Source organism: Macrotis lagotis, chromosome 3, assembly GCF_037893015.1.
Source record: "Macrotis lagotis isolate mMagLag1 chromosome 3, bilby.v1.9.chrom.fasta, whole genome shotgun sequence".
NCBI lineage: Eukaryota > Metazoa > Chordata > Mammalia > Peramelemorphia > Peramelidae > Macrotis > Macrotis lagotis.
In genome coordinates this window covers 41,018,683-41,029,613 of record NC_133660.1, presented here as the reverse complement: position 1 = coordinate 41,029,613, position 10,931 = coordinate 41,018,683, and the positions used below count along the sequence as shown (strand labels likewise).

The window sequence follows — 10,931 nt, the reverse complement described above, 5'->3', positions numbered from 1 at the left end:
AAGTGGCTTGCCCAAGGCCACACAGCTAGGTAATTATTAAGTGTTTGAGGCTGGATTTGAACTCAGGTCCTCCTGATTCCAGGGTCAGTGCTCTATCCACTGTGTCACCTAGCCGTCCCCTGTATATGGATTTTAAACAGTCACAATTATAGTTTGGGATAACAAAATGCTAGAGAAGATCAGCGGGACTGTAAGAGCTTGTGAACTAGAAGGGACCTTAGAGATGATTTAGTTTAACATCTAGATGAAGAAAAAGAGACCAAAGAAAGTTAATGACTTGCCCAAGGGTCATATAGGTACCATGCTTTAGAGGCAAAATTTGAACTCTAGTTCTCTGAGTCAAACCCATGAATGCTCCTTTCACTTGATCATGCTTTAATTTATTGCTAGGAGTTTGAATATGAAATAACTCTAGGCCCCATGAAAAGGCGCTCTTCTCTCTAAGAGTTCTTTCTAGGAGGCCAGTTTTCAAGTCTTTCCAAACCTTTTCCCTCTGAATCAGGAATGGCTTTGCTTCACAGGGCAGATAGATTACTAGGATGAATAAAAGAAGAACATGTAGCAAACAAGCAACCAAAATGCCATTTATTAATAAAAATCCATATTATGGCATGTGCTGTTGGAGAAATCAGATATCTGTAACACATAGATTAGCAATGAAAATACAAAAATCACAAGAGATTCAAGAAATTAGGAAGACAGCACCACAAATGGGTTACACCATCAGATCAAGGGTGTGGGTGATAGGGTAATACTCTGAGTAACAATCATGGGAGGAAGAGCAACTTCCACACAATGAGACAGGGAACTCCAGAACTAACTATACAAGGAAGAATTGGCAACTGTCTTGTCCGCAACAGTAGTTTATATGAGTCCTCCGTTGTGTACATAATTCAGCCAAAGGACAGCAAAGGACAATCAGGGTGAAGGGTCATCCTCTTCCTCTTTCAAGCTAGCGCTGTAACCTACATGAGAAAGAACAACGCGCGGATGGTTCTTTGTTCCTCCTAACCTGCATGGTGAAATACAGAAGATGTACAACACAGTCATGAGAAGGCAAGGGTGCATACCCAGCTGAAATCAAATACCATGAAGAGTCCTCAGTGACATGATCAAGAGCATCAGTGGTTAAAATACAACAATAACAACAAAAAAAATTTCTGACAATGGTGAACCAAACAAGAGAAATCTCAGTTGTACATGTCTTAACACTTTACATTCAGTGTGTCCATTTAATAGAGGAAGTCATAACCTTCAGATGAGTGTGTAGTGGTAAGAAGGTAGGCAGGGATATTTAAGGGGGTATGGGGTTTCTTTTCATCAATATAATTTCCATGCCAGCAGCAAGCACATTTCAGCTATATAGTAAACAGTGCTTCAAACACAGTAGGTGCTTCATAAAAGCATGGTCACCAAAAAGGTGTTACATGAAAGCAAAGCATGGAGAGTGTTATCACTATCTCAGACATTAGAAATGGATACTAGGATCTTTTGGTCTACTCTTTCCCAAGTGCCTGGCAATTAACTGAACAATACAGGCATCATCGGTATCTAGACCTGATCCATAATCCTAACTCCAGTTGTCAACAGACATATATCATGCTTCATTTTCTGCCCATCCCCAATTGGCGTTTCTGTCAGATCCAGGTAGCTGATACTGACTGTTTTTGCCCCACTGCAAGATGATTCTATCATCCATGGAGAAAAGCATCCTCTACTTGCCTTCTTAATAATACCAGATTGTGATTAGTTTCATTTCTTCATCGTTTTCCTAAATGCCTAAAGCCTTGCATGGTTAGTTTTTACTAACACTTCTGGTACAGTGCCTCCAGTTCTGAAGGTTCGCCCATATCTGGGGTCTTCCAGCTACACATATGATCACCAGTGTTACAAGACGTGCCTGTGAGAAGTCATGCATCAAGGGAGAGTGGCTCTCATACTTCTAAACCTGGATAAGTATGTTGTCTCTAATTCAAAGTTGCCTTTAGCACACATGCTTATTTATATGCCAATAAGGCTACGTCAAAGATTAAAAAAACAAACAAACAACAAGCTGAGCATATGATGCACCTACAGTAGTTAAACTGACCTCTGGGTCGTAGCATTATATTAAAACCACTTATCCGTGTCTTCACCATTAACAGATGTGGCCAAATCACGCACCTGAGCTACCAGATAAGAAACCCCTAAAAGAAACAGCTGACTTATTTTGTCAGGAGAGGCCAAGGGAGGGCAGATGGATGTAGCAAAAGGAATCAGGAAACAGTTATCCTCTGCTTAGTTCTAGTTGGATTCTCTCCTTGGCTTTTCGGTAATTTGCCCTAATTAAATACAACATATACATTTCCTGAAATACTAGTAGCTCTAAAATCCACAGCAAGTAAGAGCATAGGGTATTCTACTATCAGGTAGTAGATAGATAAAACCTGGGGGAGCAGGATTATCATGGTAGGTTTTCTAGGAAAGACAAGTCTAAAGTGCATCCATGACTATGTTGACTTCTATTGAATGGGAAAGCATGCAGACATTTAAAGGGCTTGATGTATTGAAGCATCCCTTTGAATATGCATCAGGATAGCAGAGGAGTCAGGAAAGGAAAAATGATCTTACTCATTCTGGGGTAAACAAATAGTGATTTGCCCCAAGATGCTAGCTGAGCCTCCCATTTTTCCAGATCTCTATTTTCTGTACTAGAAAGTGGGTACTTCTGCTGGCCACCAAGGGAAACTGAAGATTTCTACTTGAGGGCTGTGGAAAAGTACTGGAAAGCATTTGGAAACTTCTTAGAGAAAAGTGCACTATCAGTATAAAGTATGAATAGTGTTTATCAAATGGTAATTGCGCTTGGAAACAATAAACAACCAAAAAATATCCCAATTGAGAGTACATGGGTCAGTAATCTAGGCTAGGTCATCCACGAATTCAGGAAAGGCAAAGGGGAACTAGAGGTGAATAACTTTAGATTCTAAGCTTTGGAGTTGAAAGGTACTACTGAAACTCCCGCATTTTACAGAAATGGAGATTTAAGGAAATGAAGTAACTTCCTTAAAGTTGTACAGTGTGATAATGGCAGAACCGGGATTTGAACCCCAGTCTACCAAACTCCAAATCCAATGCTTTTCCCATTGTCCCACATTGATATTTTTTAAATCATCATATTCTTATCAGTTTATAGATAAAGTCCTAGTCTCACAAGACCACCATGATAAAAAGATTCATTTAATGATGTTGAAAAAAATGAATGCAAACACCCACAGAAACACGACCTACTCAATGTTTCCTGTCCTGAGGGCCTCCCTTGGTTCTTCCCTGGATGAGGTAGCTCAGCTGTGAGTTGAAGCATGTGATATAGTGCAGGCCACCACTCAAAGCTATAGTTTTTCCCTTTTTCCACAAGATTATAAAAATACCAGTAACCTTTTTTAATTATTATTTTTTTTTGCCATTTATAAAAAGATTCTTAGAAAAAATACAGATGGATCACTGCCATCAAACTTCAGTTCCATCTTGTAAATTGTTATGAACTTTGACTTCCAGGTTCACTCTTTTGACTGTAACACCTTTGAATTTGTAGGCCCCCTCATTCTCACTCAACAGATTGATGTTTCGTACAGTGCAGTATTGTCTATTCATGTTCTTTTCCAGCCTGTCTGGGTTTCTCTTGGATATGTCTATCTTGGTGTTCAGAGGGTATTCTTCCAAGATATCCCCTGGAGCTCTTTTCTTCTTTTGTTTTTGGCATTTTCTGGTGATAAAATAAGCCACTAAAAGCACTAGCAGCAATAGCATAACAGCGGCAAGGGCGCTCCCGATGGATGCTCCAGTTTGGGATAATGAAGCGGCCACAACTGACTCCTGCATCTCCAGATTCAACGATTTCATGTTGGTGCCATTCTTGATTTGGTCCCCTTCATTGTCATAGATGAGGGAATCATCGAGGGTCAGTCGGCCTGTATGGTCCACAAAGTCCCTGCGGCTGCGCCTCACTGTGGCAGTGAGAGAACGCTGCACACGTGGCCCAGAGATGGTGTCAGGGCCAATGATATAGATGACCTGGAGATACCACTGGTGTCCTGCTTCCACCTGAAAGGAGAAAAGAACAAAAGAACTCATTTCAATGAAAGCAAAAGAGTAGCTCTGAGTTACAGAGAAAATGGTATAGTAAATTAAAAAATATTTGATAGTTGTAGAAAAGATAATAGAATATAGACAAAATAGTAAAATAGGTGGAAGAAAAAATAGTCACGGTTATGGTTTTTCACAATTATTATTATTATTTTTTGCAAGGCAAACGGGGTTTAAGTGGCTTGCTCAAGGCCACACAGCTAGGTAATTATTAAGTGTCTGAGACTGGATTTGAACCCAGGTACTCCTGACTCCAGGGCCGGTGCTTTATCCACTATGCCACCTAGCCGCTCCTTGTTCTTCACAATTATTTATGGAATTGTGGATCAAAAAGTCTAATTTTTTCTACATTAATATTTATTTGGAGAGAGTTCTTTTTTCTAAAAAAACCTTCTTTTTGGGATTTATATAAACTGCTTCATTACTTCAAGGATCTGTGATTTTTGTCAATTATTTTCTGTACTTCCTTTACCAGAACATATCATAGCTTTGCTAAAAATTGATAGATGATCTTTGAAAGTTATGATGCATAGGGATAGGGATGGGAGGAGTACTTTCTTATAATTCAAGCTTCTGGAGAGGCCATGGTTGGTAGATCACTTGGGCTCTGGAGTTCATAGCTGCAATAGGGCTAAGTTGATGAAGTGTGCTCACTAATCTGGCACCAATATGATGAGTGGCCAGGAGTCCAGGTTGTTTAAGGAGGAATGAACAGGCCCAGGCCAGAAGCAGATTAGGTCAAACAAATCTTCCTTGCCCATCAGTAGAGGGATAAGACCTATAAGTGGTTGCTGCATTTCCAGTCTGGATGAGATAGTAAAAGTTGTTTTGGCTAAAAAAGTCATCAACCTAGAGATACAGGATGGTATAGTAAATATAGAGAATATAGGCCTTGGTGTCAGAAGAACTGGATTTGAATCCTATATATCATCATTTTGGAAAAGTGCCTTCAAATTTATGGACCTCAGTTTCCTCATCTATAAAATGAGGGGGTTAGATTTGATGATTTTTAAGGTCCATTTCAACTCTAAATCTCTGACCTCCAAACCTAGTTCAGATAGCATTGACACTGACACTCCCCCTGACATTGCCTTGGGAAACCCAGGGCTTTCTTGCCAACATCATGAGACAGTCAGAGTCTATATTTTCTTATTATAGCTGTCATACTATTGTGTTTTGATGTCATAATTACTACACTATCGCTATAGTTTGTTCATATGGATATGATTTTTTCAAAAAATAATTTTATATTTAAGAACTATGATTAAACAGTGCATATAGAATACAAAGAATTCTTGGCATTTTCAAAATAATGCTGCTAAAAATGACTAAACTCAACTAAAATAATCTAAATAAATTAAAATTTCCACATCCCATCTCTGAACTAGTAGTTGTTTTAAAACAAGCATGCTTCAATAATTGGATGAATAGGGGCAGCTGGGTGGTGATAGAGCTAGCTGTGGAGTCAGGAGTACCTGAGTTCAAATCCAGCCTCAGACATTTAATAATTATCTAGCTGTAGGGCCTTGGGCAAGCCACTTAACCCCATTTGCTTTGCAAAAACTTAAAAAAAAATAAAATATAAAAATATATAAACTAATTGGATGAATAAATGATCTCACTGATGGAGGTACCTTCTCATATCCCATCCATGCCCTCCCATCAGTCCTTTATAGTAGTCCTACCAATGTGCTAGGAGCCTTCCTTTAGTCCTCCTGATGTTGCAGGTAGACCAGTAGAACAAATGAGCTGCCTAGTCCACCTTGTTTTCTGATCATTTATCTTTTCATATCAATTTCTGCAGCAATTTATCAGTGGTAATCTCATTTGATCCTCATAAAAATCTTGGGATAAGTGCTATTATTATTTCTTTCATTTTATAGTTGAGGAAACTGAGACAGATAACTATGCCCAGGGGAACATAGTAAGTGTCTGAGGCTGGATCTGAACTCAAGTTTTTCTCACTTTAGGACCAGTGCTCTTTGTACTCCCATCAAGTTGCTGCAAATAGACTCATTCATTCAAGTACATTTGATCAGATTATCATGTTCCTAGTACACATGGAAGATGCTTCACTTGTTGAATATTTTCCAAATCATCTCATGAAAGTGACAGTGACAAGGGATGGATCTATTGACAAGACTTTTATTCCCCTCTCAACTACCCTTGTTTTGCCCTCCCACATGCCATGCTAGATGTGATGCAAAGTCTAGAATAAGGAGAGCTGGAACTAGTATCCAAAAATGAAGAAATTGCAATTTGGTACTAGATTCTCCTGGAAAGCTCCTCATATGCCAGTGTCTCCATCATTCCAAGTGCCTGTGTGATGTCAGGGGTCCCACAAAATGTGCATCCATTCCTTTGGGAGCTAAGTCTGACTCAATCACCTGCCTAAGGAACTGGATGTGCAGAATGGCTGACCCAACCCAAGGCCTGAATCAATATAGGCTGGAAACAAAAAAAAAATCCTCGTGAATATGACCACTATGTTCACAGCCTTGATGTAACTGAAGGCAATGACTTAGGTAATTGGAAATACCATCAAAGATCGGATCAGGATACCTTAGAGACTGTCGAGTTTTACTTCTTCATTTTATAGATGATGAATCTAAAGACTAGATAGACTGACTTTGCCCAAGGTTGTATGGCTAATGAGTGGAAAGGCTGGAAATGGGAGCCATCTGACTTCAGTGAACCCATAGAATCATTTTGGCCCCAAAAGTTGCTGAGGTCAAAAATGTTCATCTTCTGGAGGCCAGCCTAGATGATGTGACTCTCCATACTTGGTCAAGCTAGTCATCAGAGTTTGTGTCTGGACTCAAATTTGAAGCTTTTTCAGTCTGACTAAACTTGCTGAAGCTTGTGCCCTGATGATGTCTTGGGAAGCCTAGGGTAACTTGACCATTATAATGAAGCATTGTAGTAGGATTGTAAGTGAGGTCAAGGTCTTCCTCAAAGACATTCTAAAAAGATAAGGAAAGTTCAAAGGCAATCCTAGTCCCCTCTGAGGTGTTTAAAAGTTCTCAGCTTTGATATTTCTCATAAAACCTACCTTATAAAGTGCATCAACTTTCAGAGTAAATCCGTCCACACCCGGCATGCTACTGACCATGTGGAAATCAGATAAATCAGAAGCAAAATGGGCATCAAAAGGCACATCGTGGAAGTATTTATCAATGACTTCTGGCTGGCTTCGATCCTAGAATTTACAGAAGAAATGAAGAGTTTAGAGAACAATGGAAATATTCATTCATTCAACCTGCATTAATTATGCACTTGTTTTTTGCAAGCTATTGTATCAGGTCAGAAGACATAATGAAAACCAGTTCATGACCTCAAGGAAATTGCAGTCTTCCTATGAAGAGGATACATTTAAATAAGATAAATATGAAATAAATGGAGGGAAGAAGTATTAAGCATGAACCAAACTAAGGGTTCTAGTTGGAAAGAAGGAAGGAAGGCAGGTAAGGAATTAAAGGCCTAGAAAAATTTATATTTATCCTTGAGGCAATTGTGAACTATGAAAGATTTTTAACATACATGTGTGTTATCATTTTTCTTTTTAGGTTTTTTGCAAAGCAAATGGGGTTAAGTGGCTTGCCCAAGGCCACACAGCTAGGTAATTATTATTAAGTGTCTGAGGCCAGATTTGAACCCAGGTACTCCTGACTCCAAGGATGGTGCTCTATCCACTGCATCACCTAGCTGCCCCTGTGTGTTATCATTTTAAAATATGTTTTATTGATGGATTAACATGATAATCATTCTAGAAATTTCTTATCTTCCTTCTCCATTTAATCTTACTCTGCTTTATTGAAAAAAAAGAGTAAACAAAAACACTCAATTCAGTGAACATAATAGATAAGTGCTTGTCTAGGCAGCTCTGTGGAGGATGGATTAAAGACTACGCTACATCATTTGAGAGGGAAAGAGAGTCTGAGCCCCCATAGGTAGTGGCTATATGATACGAAGAAGACAGATGCAAGAGATATAAAGAAAGAACTGATAAGACTCAGAAACAGACTGTCAGCAATAGGAAGAGTGAAGAAACCATCACAACCAAGGGCACAGGCCTGGAGTAAATGAGTTCTGGAAACAGAAAACCTCTTTGAGTTTGACTGTCAGGGTGGCCAATAGGAAGGTACTGGGGCTGTACTATGTCCATGCATGAGGTCATACTTTCTGAGCTTAAAAGGCATCAGAGTCCGACCTATCCCTGAACAAGAATCCTCTCTACAGTATCCTCATTAAATGGTCATCCAGCCTTTGCTCAGAGACTTTCAGTGAGGGAAAAACCATTCTACCTCCCAAGGCAGCCTCTTAGGAACAGTATTGGCTAGTAAGAAATATTTAATGATAGCAAGCCTAAATTTTTGTTCTTTGTCATTTTTATCCATTGCTCAGGGTCTGGTTTGGTCTTCTAAGTTCATCCAGAACATAATTATTCTATATGACAACCCTCTAATTAAGCACCCCCAAGTTCTTTCAAATGAGCCTTAAAGGGCATGACCCTGAGGCCTTTCGCCCTCTTGGTTATCTTCCTCTGGACACACTAGAGCTTATACTTAAAATATAGTACTCAGCACTAAAATAAACACAGTACTCCAGATGTGGTTTGACTAGAGTTATAGAAAATTAGCACCTTCCTAATTCTGGACACAATGCTTCTTTTATTGCAGCCTAATATTGCCCAAGTTACGAGGGGTGAGGGATGCCATATCACATTGCTAAGGTACACTGAATCTACTTATCCTTTAGGTGTTTTTCTGCTGAATTGCTCTCCAGTTATGTTTCCCTTTGTATTTATATAATAGGTTTTTGGGGGGACTCCAGTTATTCCAATTACATTTTAGCCTAATGTTCTAATTTGTTAGGATCTTTGTGGATCCTAATTCTGTCATCCATGGTGTTAGCCACCCCTCCGAGCTTTGGGTCATAAGCAAATTTGGTAATTGTCCCATCTACAGGTCTACTGAAACCTTTCTCAGACACATTAAATTACACAGGGTCAAGCAGAGATTCATTGGACAGTCCACTGAAGACCTCTTTTTCCCAAGGAGACATCAAACCAAATATAATTTCATTTTGGATTTGGCCTTTCGATTGGTTTTGAATACATTGAATTATATTATTATTCAGCCTGAAATTCTCTATTCTGTCCATAAGAACAGCAGGCAAGACTTTGCCAAAAGAATTGGAAATTGAGGGATGCACATCAATTGAGGAATGGCTGAACAAGTTACAGTATATAATTGAAATGGAATTCTATTGTACTATAAGAAATGATGAACTTTTAGAAAAACCTGCAAAGTAAAATGATCAGAACTAGGAGTCCATTGTATGATCCTCAATTTTGAATAACAACTATTTTGAGCTATTTTGCTTTGGGGAAAAAGAAAATTCTAGCAAATATATAATAATGTGTCTTTCCACGGTATTATATCATCTTGATTCATGACATTTTTAAGACAATCTATTTTCTGTTTTTATCTAAATGGTCTTTAGTATAATCCTGTGTTACTTCTAATTCTGCCTTTGATGAACTTTACACATTCTTCACCATGCTTTCCTTGCCTCACCTCTACCATACCTCACACCCTAATTATAGCCTTTTCTCAAATGCCTATATATTTTTAATACAGAGTGTTACTGCACCCCTGCCCTTTAATATCTTTGAATAAGATGCAACCCAGGAGAGTCATTTTCCAGGTATCGTTCTCATATCACAAAATCTGTTGAGGTCAAATTTCTTTTCTTGCCATAGGATTTAAAATTCAACTTCTCATTAACTATATTTTGTCAATTTGTGTGCATATGCCCATATAGCAACATGTATCTACAGACACACATGGGCATGTATGTATATATGGTTCTGTTGTTAATGGTTCATTTCTATGATCTGTCTCCTGGCAAGCAGTTCAAAAATCAAAGTTCTCTCGTCGGTCATCATCTTTGTAACCAGCCCTAGGGCCCTTTAGCTGTAACAGCTCTTGTCCTGGGATTAGGCTTGCTAGAATGGATGGACACACAATCAAGCCAGAAAGTTCATCTCCTGGACTCCAGTAATTTCCATACCAGTAATAGGAATCTATGCTTTAAGTGTTTATTAGGTTGAATGCATCCATATTGTGGCCCTTCGTTGTAGATTGTCCCAGTGGGGTCAAAGAAAGGCACATAGCCATCCTTGCCGGTACAGAGATAGACTTTCTCCAGTTGCAGTTTGTAAGCTGAGTTGAGGTTCTGTTCAGGATTCCAAAGTACACGGCCATAGAGAATCTGACCTATAAAGATGAGGGGACAGGATCAAAGTCAGGATTTGAATTTAGGAGAGGGGAAAAAAATGGAGGGAGGAGGTTGAGGGAGAGGATAAAGCAATTTTAAAAATCTGCATAAGAGCATATCGGATTTCTTTTCATGTTTTTATATGTTTTATCTCATTGATCTTAAAACACACTGATGACATAGAAAGGAGGTAGGAAAGGAGGTGGGAGGAACATCCATCCCTTGCACTAATACCAAGGCAATACCAAGGCAACTGCAGGTGGGACATGAAATTCAATAAAACTACTTTTCTTAAGGGGTGAATTAATTTTTTGACCAGATATAGCTCGTGGGTAATGTTATAAGTATCCAAATGGTCATTGGCAGAAAAAAAAAAGTTTTTCCTCACACTTTCACTATGAAATTGAAATATTGAGTGATTTGTTTGAATTTATTCAATGAATTAATGACAAAGGCTGGGTTAGGCCTTACTAGTAAACATAAACAGGTGGGTTCAATCAACAGAAAAAAAAAAGAATGCCTGG

At 38.8% G+C, this 10,931-nt stretch overlaps 1 protein-coding gene across 1 annotated transcript in view; it reads right to left on the bottom strand.

The window, feature by feature from the left end:
• Nucleotides 1-559: 559 nt before the first annotated feature.
• Nucleotides 560-10,931, bottom strand: part of FRAS1 (Fraser extracellular matrix complex subunit 1) — a 502,816-nt gene continuing 492,444 nt past the window's right edge. The window contains exons 72-74 of the mRNA XM_074231550.1: nt 10,201-10,406; nt 7,178-7,324; nt 560-4,083 (exon numbers count right to left, since the gene is read on the bottom strand). Of these exons, the coding sequence (XP_074087651.1) occupies nt 3,490-4,083; nt 7,178-7,324; nt 10,201-10,406 (947 nt within the window). The 3' untranslated portion in view covers nt 560-3,489. The remainder of the gene's footprint in view (nt 4,084-7,177; nt 7,325-10,200; nt 10,407-10,931) is intronic.